This window comes from Epinephelus moara, chromosome 14 (assembly GCF_006386435.1).
Source record: "Epinephelus moara isolate mb chromosome 14, YSFRI_EMoa_1.0, whole genome shotgun sequence".
Classification (NCBI taxonomy): Eukaryota; Metazoa; Chordata; class Actinopteri; order Perciformes; family Serranidae; genus Epinephelus; species Epinephelus moara.
In genome coordinates this window covers 15,016,749-15,044,273 of record NC_065519.1, presented here as the reverse complement: position 1 = coordinate 15,044,273, position 27,525 = coordinate 15,016,749, and the positions used below count along the sequence as shown (strand labels likewise).

The following is a 27,525-nucleotide window of genomic DNA, read 5'->3' as shown; positions in this document are numbered from 1 at the left end:
TTTAATGATAGACAAATCTAACGGAGGACTCAAATATTTCACGGTTGATATATATTGTGTCACACAACCCACTCTGTTCAGTCTCGTATGCAGTTTATGAAATGATGTGCTGAAAACATTTTGACTAACACTGTTGGATACATTTTGAAATGATGGACAGAACAACAGACTGTAAGACTGCATGTCCAAGAATCAAAGGATGGAAACATTGAACTGAAACTTCTGGATTTATTGATGTTTAGGGGTAGAGATAAAGGGTTACTTGAGTATCTATCAACCTGGGGCCGTATTCACAAACGCTCTCAGAGAGCTCCTAACTTAGATGAAAAACTTTTAGTATGGACTCCTAGCTTAGGCGTGATTTAGGAAAGCTCTTAGAGCAACTCGGAGCGAGAAGGGACAGAAACTTTTACCTTAGTGAGGAGGTGTGGTTGACCCTGTTGCTAGGTGTGATGCATTCTTTTAACAGATGTGATTGGTTGTCACATACACACCCTTCTGTGATCCTGCAAGGTGTGGACACCCAGTGGAAATGAAATGAACTGCTGACTGTGAAAGTGTTCTCATTGTTAGTGTGATCACTCTGCTGATGGAAGGTTGACACAGACTCAAGTCATCACTGCTGCACTGTTGCATTTTTCCAGTTTTCCAAATATCTTAGCGTTGTGATCATTTTATTTCTGGCATTAAAACGTTACGTGGGAAATACGTGCACAACGCTAATGACATCAACCACACATAATATCCCTGCACGATCTAATCTGTAACATTTACTCACTGTCATACAGTGTTTGGAGAATATTTCTCCGAACTCTTTGTGTTTCCACTATTTTCTCCTCTCATTCAGAAACTCTTAAGCTTCTTAAAAGTCCCTCTCCCTGCTCCTAACAGTCCTTTATCTTAGGAGCTCTTTTAAGGGCTAAAATGCTCTGTGAGTAACTTTTATCTTAGAATTTCATCACTAGGAGCAACTCTTAGTACTAGGAAGCTTTGTGAATACGGCCCCTGGACCCTTTTTCCAATGTTTTGCGTCTAAGTGACTAATCAGATGAAGAGTTTTTGAAACTGGTGTAGTTTTGAGCAAGACAGCTGCAGCCAGCAGTGACGACATAAGCTGCAATTTACAAACACTGAAAGTGCCTGTTATTGCCACTGACAGGCAGATTGTGATTTTAAGTGTCTGACAACATTATGGAGAGGATCCCTACAGAGATGGACCTTCTTGTTAAAGAGCAAGATCATTTTTGTTTAACCAGAAACAGTTCAAAATAGCTATCATTAAACCCACCAGACTCCATTTAAAAAAACAGCAATTTTATAATCATAAAATACACTTCATTGAAACAAAACTCACAAAAGATGTCGTGGTTCATTTTTCCACTGTTCCAACAATCACCACCTCTATTCTATTTTGAATAAACCCTTAATTCACCCAGTAAGGTGTGAAGATATGCCGCCTCTATACACAGCAAAATTACTGTTTATTTAAATGGAGTCTGGTGTATTTGCTGATGGGATTTTGGGGCTGTTTCTGGTGAACAAAAAGATCCTACTCTTTAAAAAACATGTAAAGTTCTATAGTGATTCTTTCCATATGTTGTCAGACACTTTTAATAACAATCTGAGCCAGTCAGTGACAAACACAAGCACTTTTAGTGGGCGTAAATTGGCGATGCTTAGTTGCTCCACTCCTGGCTGCAGCGCTGTCGCTCAGTACTGGACCAATTTTAAAAAAAAAAAAAGCTCCCATCAGTCACATAGACACAAAAACATGGAAAAATAAGGTCCAGGTTAAAAAATACAAGGTCCCCTTTAATGTTCTCCCTCTCAAACAAATGTTTTTCTAAAATATTTACCTGGGTAAATATCAGGTAAGAAAATCTTGGCCATCTTTACAATGCAAAGTCACACCTGTGAAACCTATGAGAGGCACCATCCCTCATAAATCAGACTGTTTAATCACTGCAGTGCTCATAAATAACTCTCCACAATTAATAACCGGCGAGACAAGCTGTTCCTTGTCTTGGAGTGATTGCTGATAATGACTTGTCGGCATGAGCACTCTCACATTAGTATCTGAGCATATGAAAAGTGTGTTGAGTGGTCGTGGTTATCTGATACAGTCATGGCTGTGTGGCTTGTGACTTTATTTTTTTGGCAAACAGAAGCATGAAACATTCTGCTGACAGCCTGAAGTAGCGTCGGTTACCTCTCTTCCTCCCCCCCCCCTGCTCGATGCGTCACCATCAGAGGATGCACCAGAATACAACAACCCAAAACATTAAAATGTTAACATTGTTAACAAATAGTAATCATATTAAATCTTTTAAAAAGAATAAAATCTGGAATCCTTCTCCTGTACAGCGACTGGTAACAACCCCCCCAGCCCAGTTGGTTTTGGCAGTGGTCTAACACTTGTGCTTCATGGCAAGCTGAAAAAAAATGGGGTGGGGGTTGCAGAATAATATCATGAGCATTTTGAAACCAATCATTGAAAATGCTATCTAATGAGAAACGAAAACTACAGATGCGGCACTACATGCAATAGCAAGATTAGGGAGTAAAATTAGTAAAGCAGAGATCTGACTATTTAAGCACTGTTCCACAAAGGAGGAAGAGCTCTTAGGGAAGGTTTATTATACAAGTGCTGGCAGGCAGCCAGGGGTCATGGTGTTTTTTATTCAGGCAATGACAAGGCAACTTCATTTATCTCATTAACAAGGGTTCTAATGGGCTTGGCTGGAGGCTCGTTAAAGAGATGACCAGGGCCACCAATCAAGTACAAAGCTACGGGGTATGGAGATGTGAGGATGGGAGACACACTTTTACACAAGCATGCATGCAAACACACACACTGCAAACTGAGTATGTAGCTGTAGGATGAGGAGAACTGAATTCTACAGATTGAGCAAGTGGGGGCAGTAGAGCAGCACACAGAATTTTAGAGTCATGCTTGAAACTGAGCAGCGAAATTGGCTGCTGTCACAAAGTGAGGTGTAGAAATGGGATTGCAGAAGTGAACTAAGAGGAAGAAGAGTCAAGGTGACCCTCTCGCAGCACTGCAGACGAGCTGCTAACAACACATGCAGATGGCTTGATCCTGACAAGCCATCGTGGAGCCATCGTCAGACAAAAAAATGTGATGGATAAAATGCAGACTGTCTTGTTAATCCTACCAGTAATGACTTCTTTATGCATCTGTAAAGCCACCGACAGAGGGCTTCTGACATGCAACATTATGAGCTCTAATAATAACGTGCAAGACAAATGATAAGTGATAACACACAAAAAAGCTACTGGCAGCGAGTGAAATGATAAACGCCAGCAAATGAGTGAGTCTTCACGGGGGTTCTACAGTCAATCTATCCTGAAACCAGCAGAGCCAAGGCATTTTTCTTTGCTTATCACAGTTTTTGCAATACATCACGGTGGGGAAGCTCATCTGTGAGCAGTAAGAAGGCTCTTTAAATGTCTTTCAATTATCCCACCATCACTAGTATGGCTTTACGCATCGCTCAAAAAAGTCATTTCAATCGGCAATGGGTGGCTGTACTATTAAAGTCATTGACATCCCACTTTAGATGGCACATGCCTATCAGCGAGGGCTATCTGCTAACAACATGACAGCGCAGAAGGGCCGCCTAATCTCACGCAAGAAGCCGAGCTGCGAGCCCAGGGGTGTGTGATATACTGTGTGCCATTAGGACGACAGCTATGATGATCATAATCAGGTGCGCTTGTTACAAAGCAATGCGGTTTTTCTTTTGTTTTGCAGTAAAAAAAATCATATTATGTTAATAGCCTCATTAAAGAGCATGCAATTAGTTTTCCTGACAAACAAGAGATATGGGATAGATGGAGGATGAGGGAGAAGGCGCAACAAACGACAGAGTAAATGAGGGAAGAAGAAAAAGACTATTATCGTCGCAGAGTAGAGAGCAACACAGCTGAGAGTCACAGTGAGGCAGCTCCTACAAATATCCTCAGGTTTAAGTAAAATGTTTGATCCTTTAGCTGGACTAATAATGACTTTAAAATGTCTAGATGTTTCATAACACATGAAGTCAGCTGTGTTAATATACATACAGTAAGCACACCCTGAGGTCATGCGTTGTAAAGTACAGTGTCTTGCTAACACAGTGCCTCACCTTGTGTGCAGTAACAGCGAACTGCTCAGCACTGTTCATCATGTCTGCAGTCCTCTCCTCGGCCCGACCTAATCGCTCGCCGCGCTCATTCAGAGCCTGGCTGGCCTTCTGTACAGCACTCGTCACACTGTCCGCAGCTGAGTGTAGTATACTGTTACCTGCAGATAAGGGAGGGAGTGACGAAGCGAGACAGAGCGGAGTGAAGTGAGGAAGAGAAGTAAAGTAAGACCCAAAAGAGGAGAGAAAGAAAGGGGAGAGAGATTATGATGTGCTTTGTTTAACACCAGAATTTAACAAACGAGATGCATGTAGCTACATCAGTGACCCTGAGCATTAGTGTTAATGCTGGGAGACAAACATGAACAAGTAAATGGCTTCAATCAGGTGCAACGTGGGAAGGTTGCTAATGAGATTCCCTCAAAGTTAATTTACTTCAAGGAAAAGATCAAGTGAAATTAACCTTTTCAGACTTCAAAGTATGCAACAGCAGATTTAATGTCTCTTTTTAGGAAGGCATGTCATTCCCGGTGACATTCTGCACTGCTTTTCTTCAATGTTGAACTTGCGGTGCCAGCTCTGTGATTGCTCTCCTCTCCTCTGAACTGTAGTGTAATAAAGAGAGGATATGTGCCCAGCTGCATCGGGCAGCCCCGGAGACCCAGTCGTGGATATAAGACAGAGAACACATCTCACCGATAGCTGTGGCAGCCCTGCGGATGTTTCCTCTGACAAGCCATTAATCTACTGCACATCAGGAGTGCTGCTGTTATGTGCTACGCTGGCATCCAGACTAAGAACAGCAATTGTCCTACAGCTTTCTCTCTGTCGACAATACAGTTGCACTGTTGTGGGGTTTAATCTGTCACTTCTAGCAGTTCGGGAAATAATATGCATTGATTTTGAAGTTGACGCTTACTGCCCATGAGAACATCTACCTTTGGTGGGTCAACAGACAAATTCAATCTGTGGTGGCAAGTCATTTTTATTCTAACACCGGAGCGAAAAACACAGGGTCCCAAATGTGACAAAAATGACTAGGAGCATAAAATTCTGTCTAATAAAGTATAAATCTTTGAAGAATTGATCTGGTGATGACCCAAGCCACTCCAGGAAAACCCACAACTACACGGTCAACTCCTTTACCTAACGTACAAAAACACAAAAAGAAAATCACCCAGAGAAAAGATAAGCTAGATTCGATTTTCCAGGGTCTATATCCTCGGATACACAGTAAATGAGTTTGAGGGGAAGGAACAGGCAGAGCAAAGCTAGAAGGTACCTGCTGTATTAAGACTTGACAAGCCCGATTCTATCTACTCCCACAGGAAACTGCAATATAGTGAGTGTATGTCCCGTGGCATCAAGGCAGGTAGGCTGAGTGACAGATAATTGGTACAGCTCTACTGCAGTGGGCTATATGACAGCCCAAAAGCAGACGGCGAGGCCAGCTGGTGTTCCTTTGGAAAGAAGTTAACTTGATAAAGTCAAAGCGGTTTATGTAAAGACAAGCCTGTGCCGCAGACACACAGATGGATGTATAGATGTTCATCCCCATGGCTACGCACACAAAAGGAAATGGAAACAGATGCATACACGAGGCTGTCCCTCAGTCAAGTTTCCACAGATTACAGTAAATGAAACACAGACTGCGGGCCACGTCGCACATGACAAATACATCTGGAACGGTGATGAAATAAGCTTCACACCTGTCGGGAGTCATTTTTCATTTAGTCAGAGGTTTAAATATTACAATCTGTCCTGAGCACATATGGAATTCAGCGTAAAGCCACAAATATTTACTGTTTAACCAGGAATCCTGCAGCAATAATCAAAGCAAAGTTCATAGTTATCATACATTGCAAAAGTGGATTTTGATTTACATTAGGGTTGGGTACCGAACTCAGGACTCTATAGGGTATTGACCGAATTATGGCAGTACTATGGAGTACAAATTCATGATAATGCCAGGGGTGTGCCATATCATCTTGCTCATGATAATACTGGTATAATTCTAATAACATGTGAAAAAATCATATCATGATACTACGCAACAACAAGCATGGCTGAAAGCGAAATTATTACCGACTCTGCAGTTCCAAAAAGAGGAGCAGCTTCAGTGGTGTGGAATAAACTCTGTCGTCCTGAATGTTTTATGAACAGCCTGGATTTCTCAGATTCTTTCAGCAAGTTACCGCTCAGAGGGAACTCATTCAGCGGCTCCTCTGGCAGCAGCACAGTGTCTCCCTCTCCTCTCCCGCCGTGTGCACACTGGAGTCTGTGTTGTAAAGTGATTTTGTCATAAACCTTTGGTAATGTAAACCTACATGACGCTTGCGGCTCAACAAAAAACTACATAAATGTGTATGTGCGATAGTTATGGTATCATAACAGCCTGTCACAGGTTACAGCGTGATGATTAGAGGAGAAATGGCAGAGCATAAAGGTCCAGGTGGAAAAAAAATAACTCAATCATTTAGGATTTTGCTAAAAGAAGGAAATCACCTGTTGATTTATATATATAGATCCCAGGGGACAATTTTTGTATTTAGGAGCTGTTTAAATGTGTAATTTGTGGTAGATTTTATTTTGTTGAACTATTAATATTGTATACAGAATCTGATTCTCACTCTGAGTTACTGTTGATGTTTACAAATTAAAGAAATGAGAGATAATGTTGTTCTTTACTGAATATTTGAAGGCAGACTATTAGGTTAAAATATAAAACTATATCTAAATTAATAATATACATATTTATATATATTTTTTTTTAAATAATTTGTCAAATCTTCAAGAATATTATCGCAAAAATAGTTCTGCGAGTGGCTTCTGCGTTTTGAGGCACTCTGAAGCACAGAAGCTGGCCACAGAGCTCCGTCGGCAAAACACATTCATGCTCTGCTTCTATTTGGAAAAAATGAAAACGCTTTCTCTGGCAGCTTTAGGTCGTCACTAGAGAGGATAAGACCTTTTCACCTTCAGACAGATTCCTCTTAATCCGCTCCTCCTCGGGAAGAGCCCGGTCAGTAATACCACCATCATCCTCAATATCACCCCCACTCTCACAACCCCTCCGCACCAGGCACGCAGAGAACATCTCCCTTCATTTGTCTGTGCACAATTTTCCTTTCTCTGGTGCCTTTCTTCTCCAGATCTCAGAGATGTGTGGCGGGCTGCAGCGTGGGCTCCCCCAGTGGAGGATGTAATTACAGTAAAAGGCAGGCTGGAGACATTCTGGAGAGCTTTATGAAAAGGCTCCAGCATCAGGAGCTGAATGAAAGATGTGTAGGAGTAGATTATGTTATGTGGTGCCATCACTGTGAGCTTTAGAGTCTCTTAACTTAAAGGAGCTGATCAGCCATCACTGTTATCAGTGGGGATAACAGCGTCGCTTTTATATTACTTAGGACGTTTACTGGTATTATTACAGTCATTTTAATGGTGCAGGAGTTTAAAGTTTTTTCGGTAATGACATTTTTGCACTAGTTATTTTAAATCTGTGACTATTTTGTCAACCTACACTGTTGATTAAGAATGAGCTGCAGTACGAGGCCAATCCTTGCTCCTCCCTAACACGCCTCTCTCAACAATGCAGGAGGAATTTTGTTGTTATACCCCATGATAGCATGTCAAGCCAGGGTCTCTTTAACAATGGAGACTGAGCAAAAAGCCAAGTTGTTTTCTGGCAACAAAATATCCCAGAAAATACAAACTATGAGCAAAGACAAACATAACAAGGAAGGGGAAAGATCATTCAAAGTCAGCCCCTCCTTTTCCATTTTTGCTGTAAGCTGGAGATTACAGACTGCGCTGCTGTGGTGCTGAAGAAAATAAGATGATGGTTATCAACAGGAATTTGTCAGATACACTTCACCCCACTGACAGCCAAGTCACATTTCACTCGTTCTGCATTTGGGATTGATTAAATTGGAACTTCAAGAACAAACACACCTACACAAAAAGATCCTTTTAAACATGCTACAGCACCTTTAATATTTCCACTCTGGCAGCACACATGATCATGTTATCACTGTGCTAGCATAATGCTGTGGGGTATAATATGTGTGGGTGTTTGAAGGGAGAGAGTGTCTTACGATAATTTCTTTTAAGTATTAGCGAGCAGCACATACTTATCTGCACTTCACCAAGTTCCATCAGAAATTCTCCTTATTACCCTGATATTACCAGAGGGCTTTAGGCTGCTGTTATTCATCCAAAGAAATGCATAAAGTATTCTGTCAAGGATTTCTGTGAGTGATCCCAGCCCTACTCAGAGCTGTACCTACATATCCAGAGCCTCTTGACTCTGAAGTACTCAGTAATTGCTGTTATTTTCAACCTGGGCCTTATTTTCCGAGTTTATGCTGTTAGGAGACGGGCAAATTAAAACATCTCATCGCTAACTTTACCATAGAGATATGTACTTCCAGTTCACAGAGAGGACTTACAACATGATTATTACTTTATAAGTGTTAAGTACAAGCACAAAAGCATGTCGATCTAAGGAGTAAGCAGCATTAAAAAAAACACAAAAAATAGCTCTGAAATTCAAGTCAACAGTACTAAAAAAACAAAAGGGAAAATATCACATACAAATATGTGGTTGATTTTAAATAAATACACAATCACATCAAATGTGGCAGTTCCAAAGTGTTCAATATTAACAGTATTTTCAGCCTAAATCAACAAAGTCCCTTTACCTGCTTCTAGGAGTTATCAGAAGACCTGCAGCCATGAAAATAAACAAAGTGTGCGAGGAATATTAAAACAGTTTCAAATATATTTCCATGTTATAACTGCTATTTTGTGATAAATTCCACCCAAACCACATCTGTATTTACAATTTGAGTGCTACTGTGATAGAATAACATCTTTTCATTTATCTTTGCTTTAATAGAAGTTTCATTTGCTCTGTGTATGTGTGTGTGTGACAGCAGCACTTTCTGAAGTGGAGCTATGAAGCTCTAAAGTAAATAGCTGACAAGGGCTGAGCACAATAAATCATCATGATGGCATGAAGGCCAAGGCTGAAAAACTGTTTTAATAAAGCAAAGCATTCTTCCTAGATAGTTTTTTTTATTTTTTAAGTGAGGTTGTTTGAGGTGTTTATCCATCGTCAGTGTACCTACAGTAGATGGCGGTCGGCACGCTCCCAGTTTGAAGCCACAGGCAGGAATGCAGCCACGGAGACTGAGCAATGTACTGCTGTGGACAGGGGTAGCAGCAAAACATATTTTTGACACCAAAAAATCAGTATCTGTGCAAGTGAATGCTATATTTAGAATACTTTTCACCTTGCTGGCAGACAGCCCTTTCCTATAGGGAACTAAAGCCGTTATCTGTGCTCTCTTCAAAGCCATCAGTCTCCACTGTTTGACTTTGGTGAATCCAAACTAAGAAAGCAAAGATCAAGAAAGCACTTCAATTTGTATTTTTAATATTGCCACACTTTAAACCACAAAGTTACACAATATTTATTTATTTACTTATTAAAAGGATCCCCATTAGCTGCCACCTAGGTGACGAGCTAGTCTTCCTGGGGTAACATAAACAGACTAACTGTCCGAGACAGCAGTAGACCAGCAACTCCTGTTTTCTGCAAGGTAAAATTACTGTTTTAGTCACTGGAGTCTGGTGGCTTTAAAGAGAGCATAGATAACACAGCTTCAGTTCCCTGTTGGAAGGGCTGTCTGACAGCAAGGATAAGGGCCCGTACACATGCAGCGTCGGGTGCTGGACGCTACTTTTTTGAGCCAGCTTTCAAGAGCGCGGAGGCAGGCTGTGTCTATGGTTGCTAAGCAACCTTAACAAGCAACACATCGTAGCCTATTTACCTAAAATCCTGAGTGCAGAGCTGATCTTCTTCCAGGCACTGTTAATAAGTGTGTAGGCCTATCGTCCGTGGGACAGGTGTAAAGGTCTGGCAGCTCTGCACCAAAATGATCAACTTTCCCACAGTTATAACAGACTGATATTTATGGCAGAGGGGAAAGATATCAGTCAGCTGTAATTGGCTGTCTTTCATCCACAGCCGTTCATGGCTTTGCTTCCGTGGGGGTACACCTGTCTGCCTCTTCAAATTGGATGCATGCCGACTGCTATCTACTGTAGGTAAAACCCTGATGGATATACAAGTACTTCATACAACCACACTTCAAAAAAACAGAACTATCCCTTTAATCTCTCTGTTGTTTTCCTAACTGACAAGATGAAAACAGAAATAATGGGAACAAAATGCTTCTTCTTTATCGTTCATATGTTGCTATTTTGCAAGAGTCAGTTTCCTAAACACTGAAAACTAGAAAGGCAAGTCAATAAATAAAGCAGAGGCTCAAGCACCGATGCTACTCACCATTTCAAATAGATTATCGATAAAATAATGATGTATAAAATGAGAAAAAAATTCAACATGAAATGGCTAATGTAATCGTCATCTCGGGGCCTAAAGACACAGCTATGCAGCTCCTGGTACAAGATAAACCCCCGCTGCAGTTTCATTAATGCAAATCTTGACATTATCCGCAGCAGCATAATGAAACTATAGCAGAGGTTCAACCTGGAAGGGCACCTCCCTCCGGCACTCCTGACAGACACCTATTATTTTTCTATAACCTTTCATCCAGTCCCTTTTCTCCACAGTCTTCCTGCAGTTATTCCCCAAACAGTTAATTCTCTCTTTCCTCTCTTTTAATGGTCACTCCCAAACCTTTTATACAGGGCAGTTCTCCCTTTCTCTACGTCCTTCCCAAATCATTTATCCATCTGTACTTTTTTTCCCTGATACCACTCCCTCCTTGTGAAATATATACTGTCTATACACCCTACTGTATATGCCTATTATCATATAATTGTCTCCTAACCATCACAATGCTGCTCCTCCCTGTTCCAACCCTCACTGGCATCCAGGACCTCGACTTGCACCAGCAGTCACAAGCTATCTTCATTTCCACCTACATACACTCAATTGTGCTATTACTCAACTGTGATCCAGGGCTGAGGTTCACGACAAATGATCCTATACAGTCATTAGGACATTAATCTGTATTATCGTGTTTATTCCCATCTGCTTGAACTACATTTGATCCAGTTTAATGTCCATATTTATGCATCCTATAGATGCTCACTTTGAAGTGAGGAGGTGGATGTATAGCCTGAATGACTCCTTCAACCCTTTGGTTAACCACTCAGAGAAGCAAGGATATCACTCAGACCCTGCCGATCTTTCACGAGGGGAAAGGCTTGACCTTGCTTGCTCAGTCGGCCTTTCGTTTAGTCACTGTCATGCTGGTTAAAAAAGGCAGTAAGATCACCTATGGGGACAAAAATGGTACAGTCTGCACTGAATGTACCACAGTCTCTAACAGCTACTAGGTATTCATGAACAGCCCATTCTCAGTGGCTTTAATCAGCAGATAAATGTCAGCATCACACAATGCATTAAACAGCCATAATTTCCATCATTATAATCTTGTCTGAGCTTAAATGTTAATTTGTGAAATGCTGTACAGAAGAACAGAGTACTGAGGAAGAAGCACTTCATCACTGTGCTGTCCTCGTGTCAAATTGTGATCTACCTCTGCATCGTATTAGTCAGTGACTCTGCACACACAGTGTGACAGTGAGGGGCAAGGACAGTGAACATAACTCACATAACCTTAAACTTAAAATCCCTTTCAGCATGTAGTCAACCCCCACAGTAACAACGCAAACCCAGGACATTTTGACCTCGTGCTCACTGTGTGCATACAGAGGCAAGCTGTGTGTGTGTAAATGTTAACTACAGTAGATTCCTAAAAATGACAACACAGAGGTCGCTTCAGTCCCTGAGAGCCAAGAGCGGAGCCCTCAGTTTAAGAGGCAAAAGAGGACAGGCTTTATATTAAACTTTTTTAAAATCCAACTTTGCGGAATGACCCAATTTACTGTAGTCAGTAGTGTACTGTAGTTTTTTTGAGGCATATCTGCCAACTAGTGCTCCTTTAGATGTAGATGGTTATTTAAAATTTGCTCACTGCAAGATAATGTTGGTACAGTGGCCAATAAGGGCAAACATTCTACTATTTCCCAATACATTTCCTTTAGAAGAAGTGTGCTGCAGCTTTAGGAACGATGCCAGTTCAGAACTACATAAACCATCCATCTGTTTCCATCCACTTATCCAGGGCCAGGTCGCAGGGTTATCAGGCTGAGCAAGGTACTCCAGATGCCCCTCTCCCCCGTAACACTTTCAACCTCCTCCTGAGGGATCCTGAGGTGTTCCCCTGCCAGATGAAATATCCCTCCAGCATATTCTGGGTCTACCCCGGGACTCCAGTTGGACGTGCCTGAAAGACCTCTACCAGGAGGCACCCAGGGGGCATCCTGATCAGATGCCAGAACCACCTGAAATGGACTCTTTCAATGCGAAGAAGTAGCAGCTCTACTCCAGGCTCCCTCTGGATATCCAAGCTCCTTATCCTATCTCTAAGGCTGAGCCTTCATTTCGTCTGCTTGTATCCAAGATCTCATTCTTTCGGTCACTACCCAAAGCTCATGACCAAAGTTGAGGGTTGGCACGTAGATGGACTGGTTAATCAAGAGCTTTCCCTTCCAACTCAGCTCCATTTTACCCTCACCCATGAACAATACCCTGAGATCCTTGAACTTCTTCACTTGGGGCAGTAACTCTTCCCAGCTTAGATGGGGGCAGTCCACTGAAAGTCCATATGAAAATTGAAAACAAATACAACAGAAATGTATGGTAACTTACACAAACACTGCATAAAGCCAAAACAAATACATTAATAGGCAGCACACTGCAAATACAGACGCTATTCAAAGTCAAAATCACACAACCCAACTCCAAAAACAACAACAACGCTACATATCCAGTCAACAACGACCCAAGTTCTCTAGTCCTCTAGGGGGAGCGTAAATATGCTGCTCTTCTATAACACTGTACGGCGAAATCTAAAACACAATACATACCTATTTATGTTGCTTCTTTACTCCACTTTTCTTCTAGCTTCAAACACAAACACACTCTTTCATCTGGTGTCTCTCTCTTGGGTTGAAAATTAATCTATTCCACTCAGTGCTCCCCATGGAGGCCTGGAGAACTCCCGTTGTGTTGCCTGAACATGCAGCGTTTTTATGTTGCATTTGTTTTTAGGGTCTGTATGTTTTTGACATTGCATTGTTGCGTGTTTGCAATGAATGTATTAGCTTTGGCTTTCTGCAGCATGTATTCCATTTGAAGCACATTTTTGTATGTGTTTTTGATTTGACATTACTTTTGAAGCTGCACCCATTTCTCCTAATGGAAATGTTTTGGGCTGTGGTAGCATGTTTGCTCTTGTTTGCCACTTTTTATTGGTCTCTTATCCAACCTGACCACTACTGGAACTCATAACTTGCAAGCAGGGGATTCACCTATTTAACAGAGACACCTTGTTCACCACCTTGATTTCGGTAAGGACACTTTTTAGTAATAGATACAACTTTATAAATTTAGTTCAAGTAGTTATCACTGGCTTACCTCGTCTTAGTAGATGACCATGGTGTGCAACAAACTCTTTCCTCTTTTTGTTCAAATAGACCTTGCAACGGAAAATGACTGAATCTACATCTTGGTCTTCTGTGATGAGAAAATATCAAATGTCATAGTCAGCTATGATGTTAAAAACGTGACATAATTTTGAAATTAGTCAAAAGTGGTTACCGTTTTTTGATTATTCAATCACACGTTAGGTGTTGAGGGTTTGGTTGTAATTGTCATGCACCAAAACAAAACTGAAACTGGTTACTGTTTAATTATTAATCCAGCCACTAATTTTAAACCTCCCTGAGAGTAAACTTCACACGGAGCATTTAGCCAAAACTACTAGGAGACCAGTTTGTCTAATGCTGAGAGGTTGGAAGCATCCACTTAGCTTACTGATTTAACAATTCGTTTAGAATCAAGTCATGAATGTGTGCCAGTAAGACGGAAAAGCTCAGGTGGGAATTGGGGTATCGCAGAGTATATGAGTGTGGGCAGCCGCCCAAGTCGGCACTGATAACAAGGCAATCAGCAAATTAGCTGCTTTTATTTCTGGACCAATTACATGCCCCATCAAGGATCAAAAACAAGGCCTGTGCATCTAAGTCTTAAACTCTGCGGTATCACTTCACCTAGAGTTATACCAGCTATTAAGAGGGTACTGAAAACTAGAGTGTTACTTTAATGGTTTTGCATCATGATATCAACTCTAATTAATTTTATATAGGTGCCTATCACATATTTAACATTGTGAGACTCGGGATGATACCGCCGTTCACAATATTACCTCATGGATGCAACGCATGGGTAAGCTGGCTGCTGGCTGCATTTTCAATGCCCAAGTGACAGGAGCTCTTGTTGTAGCATTATCAGCATGGGAGCAAGATTAAGCTCAAGTGAAAAAAAAAGCTGCTGATGACATTGTGATGACAGCCCTAGTACACACATGGGAGAACTGACAACTAATATCATGTTCATTCACATGCTCCCTATCTTTGTATGGCAAAACATACTTGTCCATCAAGGGTACTTACTAACGGTGTCGATAGCGTTCACCCAGAATTATGTGCATTGACTATTTATATATTGTGTTTTCTGGAGGCTGGCATCTTGGAGGATTCTGCAGATAGTGTCTCCCACAGTTATGGTCCCACACCTGAGCAGCGTCATGATTTTTGTTTTGCACTGGTGTGAGACTTAAACTGGAGCAGACAGAGTTGGCAGCAGGCTGGCTTCCTCTCTGTTCGTCCTGTCACAATGTGCGTGGTGAACTGTCAACTTTTTAGTCTATCACACACAGCGTCCCGTACTCACTGAGAGTCAGGAGGTCATTATGAGATCATTGGCCAGATGGACTTACAGCGAGGTGTCAATAGCTCGACTGACACTGTAGCTGTCACTACAAAAACCACAGCACTGTTTTATTCAAACAGGACAGTAGAGTTGATTTTTGATTTTGCCAGTATGGTCCAGTGAAGGAGCTTAAACCGGTTTGACTTTATGCAAACCAGCTGAACCAGCATTTGTCATTATAAAACGTTCTGGCAGAATTAAACAGTAGCCCACATTAGTAACCTGTACTGTCAGCGTCACAGAGCTACATCCAACTTGCATTAGTAATAAGTAATATGACCTCGTGATTAACATAATATTGTATTTGTTTATAAATGGACTATCAGAGCCACTTTGTCTGACAGGCCATGCACAAATTATTGTGAGCCAAGGCAAGCAACATTAGGGGAAATCAATTAGAGCTGGAAGGGGGAAAGATGCTCATGGTGCACATTGTGTTTGTTAACTAGAAAGTTCATGTCTTTTTTGGGGTGATGAGATGAGACTTTGCAGGTAAAAGGTCATGGGAGTCTCTACAGTCTCATTCATGGGCTCTTTCTTATGATATATCACTTGACAGCAGCTGGCCCAACCCTAGGACGTGTAGTTTTTATGGGTACATTCATTTCTATTAAAAGCATATTATATATCAGGGGCAGCGCTACGTGTCTTATAATCATCCACAAGAACAATGCTACAGGGCTTCTTAGTGTAATTTTCAGATCTACTGGAGGCGTGTGGTTGATATTCAACATTTGCACTCCATAATCCATCCTACTCTAAAGACCTCCGTGTTCAGTGCTCTCGGGGACACCACTACCTTCCCCACCTACACATGCAGAGATTAGAATATGCACCAGGGTCAGTTTAAATGAGTTAAATATGGACATGGTTTCCAGAGTGGGAGGGAGGTCAAGGCAACCTAAGAGAATGTTGAAGAGAGCCGGCAGTTTTATAATCAGTGAGTAGATAGTGGGTTCCCACACGCAAAGTGAGAAATTTGCCAGTAACTTTAATGTCTTTCTACGCATTTCACTTAGTCTCGCCTCTCTGTAATGCTCCAACATCTCTGTAAATATCAATCTCTGGTGATTGATTCTTGCTCACAAGGGGCAGATGGACATGCAGCAGGAGGCAGAATCAGAGTTGTGTTTCCATAAATAATTCCATGAATAATACAACAGGTTGAAAGAAGGAGAAAGAGTTTACCCCCAACCTCCAAAGATAAGGGTTGGGGGTAAAGAAATCAATAGCTGATTAAACTGCTCAGGATGCTGCATTGCCTACTGGATATTTCTCTAAAGGAAAGCACCAGAACCCTTAACCTCATGTGCATTAAACACACAATTTGCGGCCAGGAAATAGCCAATTACGCCGTTTTACACTCACTCTTTACATGTCTTAAACATTTTGGAATTAGTTGTGCTTTGACTTGTTTGATCAGCCTGTCTTCACATATTAGTTCTGCTGAAATTATTTTCAAAGGGGGTTGTTAGCTTTTAATTGACTGTTACAGCTCTCACTCTGATGTTTATTGTTATTCTGAATGGTTGGAAACCAAGTGAAAATAATAAGTCTCACACTTCTAGCACACAGTGAAATGTGTCAACATCACATAAATCAGGGGTAATTATTTTAGTGTTGCATCAAGTATTTCAATGTGCTTTAAACCAGTTGATCTGTGTCAGATGCTTTGAATCACAGCTGATGTATTTGGTTGGACGTTCTCATTGACCTCACTTCAGCAGAGCACTCGACAGATGCTGAGGAGGACGAGGACGAGGAATAAGCATGCATTTTCATACGCACCAGGTGCTGGTTGTCATCATACATAATCAGATTCAAACTGGCTTACAGCACAGTGTGACAGCAGTGAGTCTGGCGCAGCAGAGCCACTGTGTTCTGAACAGAAATATTAACTAAAGGACGGTGAGTAGTGTTTTTTTGTTTTGTTTTGTTTTAAAGCTGTCTTACCCCCCAGCAGTTTGGACTGACAGTTGACAAACTCTGGTTTCCGCGCCGAGCTGTAGCGCTGGCAGGTGTGGTGAAGAATCTGGATGAAGGTGCACTTCTCTCCTGCTGAACCAGCAACCCACTGGTCAAATGCATTCTCAAACATCAGGTCAAACTCTGGACAGTCCTTGAAAGCAATGACAGTCAGAGGGATATATGTGTCAGGGAAAAGGAACAGCTTTCAGGAAAAGAAATGGTAAAAGGGGGCATGAATAGTTATTTCCCAGCAAACACTGAAATGTTAAATGACCATTGTTTGAACGTCCAATTGTAACGTCCTGTTATTGTTAAATAAATGGTTCCAAAATCAAAGTGGCACCAACATCTGGGACATTACTCAGCCCTCAGCTGGACATCCTTCCTGAGCATCCTAGCAACATCAAAAAATGACATTAACATGAACAAATAATAACCTACGATGACTCACACAGGTCTCTGGGTGAAAATCTCGTGCTTTGCACATTCATCCACCACATCTGTCTATCTACGTGGACTTTGCCGCTCTTTATACTATGTCACCTGACTTTCTGGCAAAAAGCCCAGGAAGCAAACTTCTCACAAGTGCGACCAAAGACAGCTTGGATTAAGCTTTTTGGCTCTTCCAAGCACGCCCAGTAATTTGTTTTAATTTATATAATTTATCATTTATATGAAGATGTACATAGCTAGCATGAACATGTTTTTCATATATCAAAAATGGACGTTGAGTCTTTATACTTGGAGTGGATGTCACAATGTGGCCGTCTGATTGCGACCATTTCACAACCAAACAAATAAATTGTCAATAGTCTATTAAATTATTTAATTTAATCAGCATTTTATTATCAAATGTTGTATTAAAAAAAACCGGAGAAACACACTGTTTCATTGCAATCATATAATCAATATCTCCCAATTTGTACGTGAGTGTGAGAGTGGGCCATTATTGGAAGTGAAAACAGGCCCCCATTCTCACTCTGAAGTTGTCAAAATCCGGCACTTGGGCAGTGACTCGCGGCAACAGAAACTAACAAAAAAAGGCGTCCTTTAACGTCGGCATGAGTTGACGTTATATTTTACCGGCGCCCGGCAACATCAGGGGGAAACATTGCGGGACAAGGACGAAAGTTAAGGCAGTGAAAGTGCGATTGGGGCGGGCCAGAGGGGTAGTGGATGGGTTCAACAAACATTTTCACCCAAGAGAGTGGTGTTCGCGTCCCGTAAGAGTCTAAAGCCAAACCTTGTTCTTTATTCCTAAATGTAACCACATGCTTTTGTTGCCTGAAGCCAACCACGTGTTTGTTGTCGAAGGAAAAACAATGTCAATCTGCAGTGCTGTACCGACGTAGTGCTTTTATTTTGAAAGAGACTGTATGTAAAGGTTAAATCTCCTGTGAAAACGGAAGTGTATCTGAAAGAAGACAATGTATGTAACGGGCAGAACTTGACACGGTGTCTCAAAATGTCAACAACCAATACAGCCAGGGTACCTTGCACGGCGTATGTGGACGTGGAAAGTCCATGACCAAACATCAATATGTGACAAGGTCGGAGTGAGAATGTGTTGGAAACACCATCACCATCTCCAAAAAAGCAATGATTGAAGGGGAATCTAAAGGACATACTTTGTTCGGGTCGATGCCGTTGACCTGCCGTAGCTGGTCGATTGTCCACTGCGACCTTTTTACGAAGGCGGACGATCCTTGGAACTGCTTCACCTTGGTGATGGATACATGGGAGGGTTTCTTATTCGTCACTGTAGAAACAAAAACAACAACACACCAGATAAGATTTAACGCCAACATTAAATTCCAGTATATGAGTTTCCTGTCTATCTTGTAGCCCTGATGTTTATGGTATGGCTAGAGAGGTTTGGATTAGGATAAATGGACAGTTCGGGTCACAAGGTGAGGAGTATTAGAGTCAAGCCTAAGTACAAGCTTCCTTCTGTGGGCGGCAGAAACAAAAGCATCCATTAACAATGGACATTTCACTTTTGGAGCCAAGAGCAACAGAGGCCCCGATAACATTTCCTATGAGAAGACAGCCTAACCATGAACAGACGAACCCTGCAAATGTGGATTTAGCTTTTAAATGAATCCTGCCAAATTGTGCACAGTAATGTATACAGTATAGTGTGCAGTGTGTTTCTGTTGCATTCCAGCTATATAAGGAACATTGTTTCCACACCACTGAGCAAAGAGCATAAACACATAGTTATATTGTTCCTGTCAAAGCAGAAATTGCTGAGCATTTTTACACCGCACTGGACACAACTCATTTCTCATGAAGAAAGTGATGTATTTCTTCTCTTGCACTGCTGACTAAATCTAACGGGTAACAAATTACACTGCGTTCAAGCATGAAGGTATTACCATTTAAACAAGTCACAAGAGAAAAACGGACATAATGATAGCACAAATCAACAATGGCTTTACATTGTGCTCCCATTACAATCATTTCTGTAGGTGTTGTGGTGGTGCAATAACAATGATGCTTAGCTGCACAACAATAAGGGTCCATAACGTTTCAGATCCAGATAAAAAGTATGTTGCTTGCATATTCTGAGGCATTACCTGTGTAATTTGGGATATGATCCAATGAGCTTTTTCAGCATTCAGTAATACTTGCTCTGCTACCTGATACTTAGTCTGTTATCGACATGTTTTTCATTGCTATGCTGTTTTATGTCCGTACAGCAGTTTGTAACTGTTAATCAAAGGTGTTAGTCATTATTATCATTATTATTATAGTAACATTTGATAAAATGTAACATTTATGAATAATAGGGATGCGCATGATTAGTCAACTAGTCAATTAAAGGTTTATACTCTTTCTAGCTGACCCCAGAAATACTGGTTGGTTAACTTATTATTAAGATATCTACAATTCTGCAGCTGTCCCCAGACGTTCAGTGTGGAAAGTACAGTATGTCCAAGCCTCACACACACTTGCACTGGCGCTGGCTTGATATCTTCTTGCTAGGCTGAATGAGAAATGCTCTAGGGCACACTAGAGATCCTGAGAAGCCTCAGGTGTGTGTGTGTGTTTGTGTGTGTTTGTGTGTGTGTGTGTCAGTGTGCCAATTTGTGTGCACACTCATCCATGAGAGAGTTACTGCATGGGTGTGCATGTGTTGTGCTTTTGGAAATGAGTCAGGATGTTAATTACTCAGTACATAAATAATATTTGTTCACTTTTAATTAATAAGATGTTTTGTTGGACAAGGTTTGCACGGTGCAAAGTGCCACACATTTTAGCGGCATTTAAAATAGGATTTGGTTATTAAAAAAAATGTTATTAACAATTTCCAACAGCTCTTAATACACATGGTGTTTTTTGGACAATGTTAATTCACCCTACAGATTAAGTTGTCCCCAGTTTTGATTGTTTTCAGAGTGTTTTCTTACTTAGTCTAAGCTTAAACTTCCATTTAAACGTCAGGTGATTTAAGTCCTTTGCACACTGAGACCATTTTTTTTTTTTATCCGAAATTGTCGCACATCTAAAAATAAATAAAACCTCACACAGAGTTTGTCATTAAACATTTGGAACAGGTTCGATTTTCTGCGTTTTTCACATCCGTCAGAGCCTTTAGAGACGTTTGACCAAGAATCAGGGAAGAAATGTGGCGGCAGGACACAGCTGCTACAAGNCAGGTGATTTAAGTCCTTTGCACACTGAGACCATTTTTTTTTTATCCGAAATTGTCGCACATCTAAAAATAAATAAAACCTCACGCAGAGTTTGTCATTAAAAATTTGGAACAGGTTTGATTTTCTGCGTTTTTCACATCCATCAGAGCCTTTAGAGACGTTTGACCAAGAATCAGGGAAGAAATGTGGCGGCAGGACACAGCTGCTACAAGATGGACGAACGGGGCGCACAGAATCATTTCATAACTCAGACAGCTCAGTGTCAACAGGTATTATAGTAATTTTCAGGTGGATGATGAAGAAGAGGAGGAGAATGTGGAGGACAGTTCCGCCCCTTCATGCAGCTGCAGTGCCAAATGCAAGACAGAGAGGGAGTGATGACTGCCAGATAGGTAACTCCAGTGGAGAGAGGTAAAGGAGGACATTTTCGCAACGAATACAACAATAAGATGCATCGGACTCAGTGTGCAAGGTTTCTGAGCTTCACGATTTTTTGTGGGGATTAGACTCATTAGGAGTCATTAGGAGCATCCCTAATTAATAACTATGGTGTTTCATCATCATTATTTCCTCAGTTTAGCCTCACTTGCTCCAGCGTTACAGTTCACACCTATTCCCACATATATGTGTTTGACTCTTCCTGTAAAGAGATCAGCACAACCATATGTTTACAGATCACTGAAGCTCACAGTTCTATCATGTGTCTGAACTGCTGGATGTGTGTGTAACTGGATAGTGAAATCCTTTTGTACTTCTGAGGGGCATCGTGTCCCGTGTTGCTTTTTTAACCCCAGCAGTGAACCTCTGCTTCCGCTTTCCTATGTTTGCCATTGTGTCATCTCAGAAAGAGGAGGAAGTGCTCGGGTGACTTTCACTGCTGTTGCTCTTTACTCTGCTTGTTATCGCTCCAAAAAACCGCCAGCATCCCTGCTGGCTGCAATGTGACATTCTGCCTTTTGTTCAGGGTTGTTTTGTGAAACATCTGACACGCCTTTCTCTGGAAAAGATTTTGAGAATATAGGTAGGGCTGGATGTTACATCAGGTGATACATGCAGTAAGTGAATTCCCCTGAGAGGAGGGATGTTTGGATATGTTTTGTGTATCCATTTAGACAGCTGCTGTTAATACTTGAGGCACTGACCTAAGGTTGCAGGGTGGGACAGAGAGAGACAGAGGCAGACAGATACAATACAGCCCGACTGGCAGTCATTTCTTTCTAATCTTCCTTTGACAATTTATTTTTATTCCAACAGACAGCCACAACCATGACAAACAGATGAAGTGAGTGATCAGATCTGTCTCGGGTCACACAGAGGGCTAATGGAAGCTCCAGAAAACAGAAAATTTCATAAAGGAGACGACAGCTGGATGTAATGAACCTGCGTGTTGAGGGGCAGGAGTCTAGAAACTGAGGTCACCCAATTCGCAGCGAGAATAATTTGTCTCTGAGCTGCATTTGTGTCGGATGATACACTATAACACAGAAGCGCTACCTCCCCCAAACTGATGAAGTAGAGAAGAGGTTATATTGCTCTCACTTGAGAACTGGTAGCTGAGAAATACAAGACTAGTAAAGTATCAATGCAGCTAGTAAAATCCATCATTCATTGTCATCTCCATCTAACATAAACAGGCAAGAGCCATGTTTTACAAACAGTAAAATTCCCTATTGAGAAGCATATTGCAATGTGCTGTCTATATGTACAAAGACTGCTTCTAAAACTCGAACATATCAGCATATCCCACATGTCTTTAATGGTAAAATGCTACATTGATGAAAAGACCTAATTCGGAAAACCAAAACAGGATATATGTTTACATACCCCGCATCAAATTCAGAATACTGTCATATACGGAGTAACAGCTGAATACTAGTGTGTATATAGACGAAGTCAGTGATGGACAGTAGCAGAATATCCTCAGATTTCACTTGCGACAACCAGTGAATGTTTGGCATTTCCGTAGAATAAATTACTCATCTATCAATTGTTTCAGTTCAGTGCTCTGTGAAAAAAGTGTACCCTGCCTTCCAATCAAGCGGAATATGCCAAGCTGTGCACAAGCTCCAAATGTGTTTGCTTATCGCAAAATGTACTGTGACTCAAAGCAAAACAATCAGTCACCGCAGGGGGATGACAGATCACGAATCACATACAGAAAATACAGTAGTTTTACTTTGGCAACCACTCATAGGAAGAATCACCAGTTGTAGTCTTGGCGCCTACAGCACACTGTAAAACATGATAGATGGGAAACAAAGATGATTATGAATGAGTTTGACCCCCCGAGCTTGAGAGGCTTTGAGTGACACTTTCCTGCATTACAATATTCACTGTCATATCACAAGCTTTGTAGTGAGCGTTCTTTCAAAACAATCACGCTGACTCCAGGGTTAGAAAGACAGTTGCATACAGTAACACAAGAAATGCATAATAAATTATCTGTTCCTCACATGTGGAAGGAAATTTAGTCCATGTTAAGTCACAGTCTGGTCGGGCAGTTCGGCAACTTCTTTTTTTTATTTTTTTGTAGTTAAATCTCAAGGGTTTGAGTGACAGTAGCTCTGTCGATAGGGAACCAGAGGGTCGCTGGTCTACGTCCCCATACGGACTGGTAGCTGGAGAGATGCCTTGAGCAAAGCACTGAACCCCCAACTGCTCAGGGCGCCTGTCTAATGCAGCCCCCACACTCTCACTGACATCTCTCCATTTAATGCATGTATAGGTCCTGTTTGTGTATGTGTGTATTTCAGGCCTGTGTATATATGACAACAGTGAAAAAAATTGACTTTCCCCTCAGGGATTAATAAAGTATATCTTCTTCTTCTTAACTGTCGCATTGCATCCCACAAAACCTCATGTGGACAATCAGGCTTCTCTGTTAAAGGTGGAAAACCATGAAACTGAAAATGCAATACAATTTTAATGTTTTTAACTGAGGTATTAAATCATGGCTCAAGGAGAAACAACATTGTTATGTTTCAGTATTTTGTGTTTTATGGGGATGTATTTCTGTGTATGGATTCGTTGCTGTATCCATTAGGGCTGGGTGATATGTCTTGAAAATTAGATCCCAGTATTTTTTACGCTCTATCTTGATACACAATATATATATATATATATATATATATATATATATATAGATAGATATTTGGCTGTCTGTTTTACAGAAAAATATTAACACAATGATATTTCTGATAAATAATCAGCAATAAAGCAGATTTAATGACTAAATAGGTGAAGGCAATAATTAAAACAAATAGAAAAGTCTGGTAAGTTGATACATGTACATCACTTAACTGTAATGCAGCCTTTAAAATCAGAGAAGAAAACACTATACGATATCCAAAATCGAAGATGATATATAGTCTTGTATCTCAACAACAATATAATATCTTCGTATTGCCCAGCCCTAGTATTAATGCAGATTTATTTGGGGTATTTGTGAATGTATTGTTGTGTATGTACTTGTGGATAAATTCTGATTTCTTTTTTTTTGTTTTTGCTATTTTACCTTTTAAAAGGCCTTCTGCAGAAGGAACACTACTGCTTTTTATAAGACGTGCTCTCCATTTCTATTTATATAACTTATTGCTCCTACCTGCCTATTTGCACTATTGTGTCATATATATACTGTTAAAGTCTATGTTATACTGGTGTACTGTGTTAGTTGTCTGTATGTACTTTTGATTTTTCAGAGAAGCCAAAGACAAATTTCCACTGAGGTGGACAATAAAGTTACCTGTCTATCCACCTATCCATCTATTCATCTGACTGTGATGTCCATAAAAAAAAAAAACTACACCAAATTAAAACTATGACATGACACTGAGAGCTAGCAGCTGAATGCATCAGTGAATCTGTGAAAGAGACAAGCCGTCTCAAGGCCACTGAGCTAAATCGTAAGCACATCACAACACTGAGGTCTTAATCAAACTGCCAGACACCTTTGAGCCTCTCAAATCAATTTCATATTCAGCTGTTGACTCCCATCTTGTCTGAGTTGCTCCCCTGCATATTAAACAATTACCGAAAGTTGGAGTAGATGGCTTTATTCAAACAGCAATCAAGGAGACGACAGTGGAAAAATGTGCGCTCAAGTTCGTCTGCTAAAACCGCGAGTTGATCTCATGATCAGTCCAAAGAGTGAGTGATAGTGTGTGTGTGGAGAAAAACTGAATTTAGAGAAGTCAAAGTAACGACAGGAGCAAGCTGGGATACAACCACTGATGACAGGGGAGTAAGAAATTTGTTTCACATCATTAAACATGCTGACATTATACTTAATTTTATCAGTGTTTACAACCAGTGACACAGTAGGCTTCCATTTTAGATTGTATCTTGTCATGCTGTTTATGTAGACTACTGTTAAGCCAGACAACAACACCCCGACCACCACTGCTCCATGTATCATTTTAATATGAGTGGTCATGATGCTGACAAGCTTCACGTTGAGATTAAGATTCACAGGCCAAAGTTCACTGAGCTTGAACTCCTGCACAGAGACAAAGATACTAAGACCCTTCCTGTACGAGCGGAAGTGGATCAAATGTGAAACTGAAATGTGACACACTTTCCTGACTTGTTTCACATTTACAAAGCAAACATAACAATCACAATCGCTCCCCGAACACAATGTTAATGCATAATAAACTTTATGAGAATGAGCAAACGCCACTTGGCCACATAATACATCTTGAAACGAGGAAAAGCCCACAACCACTGACAGGCTGCCAAAGCCATTGTTTCCATGTGGGCTGTCAGAGGAAGGCCACGGAAGGGGTTCCTGTCCTGCTCCTTTCTCATGCTCTGATGGTGACATCCTCTCACTTCCTCCAGTGGATCAGTCCCTTGTTGTGCTTGGCTATGCTCAAGTGCTTGTGGCCTGAGAGAAAACTCGTACTGTACTAGTCACAGATATCGAAGAGGAAACCTTTTTGGGATCAGCTTTGCCTAAAGGAAATATTATCACAGTTGTGGTTGTTCAGAGAGAAATTTGAGCACCAGCGAAAGCAGTAATGACACGAATGATCATGTGAGAACTGCAGGTTGTCGATTATTTGTGGAAATGTTTAATAGTGCAGTATGGAAACAAATCCAGTCAAACCAATGCTATAGGAACAACTATGGGATTCAAACATTAGAGCTTGCCAATGAAACCACGAGAGCTAACAGAATATATAAGGACCACCCGAAAAGGCATAACATTAATACCCTCCTATCCCTGATATAATACAACTTAATCCTCAAGTCAACACTGATGCTTATCAAAAGTCTCCATCCACAAGCCAGAAATATGATACACGTCAGCATTTTGGGCCATCCGAGTGGAGATATGAAAATCCAAAACCACAGGATAACAAAAGATCACATCAGATATGGAAGATAGTGTGTAACTGTGCAGTCAGGGAGGCACCATGTTGCCCTTGGAATGACTCAGTTGTTCCAAAACCCATCTGCTAAGAAGAAGTAATTCACAAAATGAAAGTGCAGAGGATTATACAATATACACCAGGGCAGTCATTTTTTTCTCAAACTTGATTAAACAAGTTTGAAATGAAATTGAAAACGCACACTAAATTGGTACTCCAAACATAATTCTCCAGTTCCTGAGTCTGAAATTCGGTGAGCTGTTACTGTCTCACAAGCATGTGTGGCCTGTGATGTCCATCCGTCTATAGAAAGAGCAAGTGTCTTATCCTTTAGTAAAGTCTTTATGTTTTCCCGTGTGGTGTCATACAGATACATTTTGGTAGTCTGATGCCATTTGGAATTTAATGTCATGGCTCCAGAGATCCTGACACCATCTACTGAAACAATTCCAATGGGCCAAATATCCTTAATCTTGCTGCCTTAGCAGTGATGTTCTTTTTAGAGGAGGGGGGCCTGCTGAAGTGTGACTCCTACCTTTAGTAGGTGAGACCGCAGATTTGTTGTTGTAGTAGAGTCAGACAGATGCATTCAAGTCCCATCTTTAGTGGAGAACCCAAAATACTTCCACACACTGCTCCTGAGTTGCTTTGGTGTCATAACTGCCCACTCAGGATGGCTTTGCCTGCTAGTATCCTTCATTTTCTGAGCAAACCACAGCTTCACTAGCTAAAGTTTTGTTGACTGATAGGTCAAGAGGGCATGCAACAGGTCCAGTTGACAGTAAAAAAATTTGAGCACCCCCTGCTGGATCACATGCCAACCTACTTCAAAGGGTCTGCTGGTTTATAGACTGTATATTTTGAATTTGAAAAGGTCATTACAGTTCAACTTAGGGATGCACAATAATATCGGCACATTATCGATATCGGCTGATATTGGCTTTGAAGTGAACTATCAGAATCGGCCAACATGCATTTTCTTTTTTTGCACAATGTATGACTATTACATACATTGAAAAGCATTCAGTTTCACGTCTCCATCTGCTGGTGGGCTATCATTAGAAGAGCATGCATACATAATATGATGTTAATTCCACTACAGAAGACTTGATGATCACCAAAATTAGGTGGGGAAAAAGTGGATATATCAATATTGGTATCGGTTATCTGCGAAATAAGTTGTCATATATTGGCATTATCGATTGTCGGCACAAAATCCAAGTTCATCTATTAAAAGCGTTCAAACCAGTGGTCGAATCCTAAACACAAAGTGACAACCTTAATAAACACACTACACATGTACACACACATAAACTGCACAGCTTACATGTCAAGCCAACATAAGCTGACATCTTGGAAATCACAGGTATAGTGCATACAGTTTGTGTGTGTGGTCAGTACTGCAGCTTCTACTAGTGTTACCCAACAATCCAAAAAAATATAAATTCACTTATTCCCGTGTGCCACAAGATACCTAGGAGCAAGACTTATCTTACTTCAGGTGTCTT

The 27,525-nt window shown here is 41.0% G+C and overlaps 1 protein-coding gene across 3 annotated transcripts in view; it reads right to left on the bottom strand.

Annotated features, from left to right (window-relative positions):
• Window positions 1-1,732: 1,732 nt before the first annotated feature.
• The window catches only part of stxbp6 (syntaxin binding protein 6 (amisyn)), an 88,443-nt gene continuing 62,650 nt past the window's right edge, over window positions 1,733-27,525 (bottom strand). For 2 of the 3 annotated variants that reach the window (XM_050061657.1, XM_050061658.1), the window contains exons 3-7: window positions 18,615-18,745; window positions 16,972-17,137; window positions 13,663-13,761; window positions 4,149-4,306; window positions 1,733-2,432 (exon numbers count right to left, since the gene is read on the bottom strand). In XM_050061657.1, the coding sequence (XP_049917614.1) occupies window positions 2,409-2,432; window positions 4,149-4,306; window positions 13,663-13,761; window positions 16,972-17,137; window positions 18,615-18,745 (578 nt within the window). In that variant the 3' untranslated portion in view covers window positions 1,733-2,408. The remainder of the gene's footprint in view (window positions 2,433-4,148; window positions 4,307-13,662; window positions 13,762-16,971; window positions 17,138-18,614; window positions 18,746-27,525) is intronic. The other variant, XM_050061659.1, reaches the window with a different exon arrangement.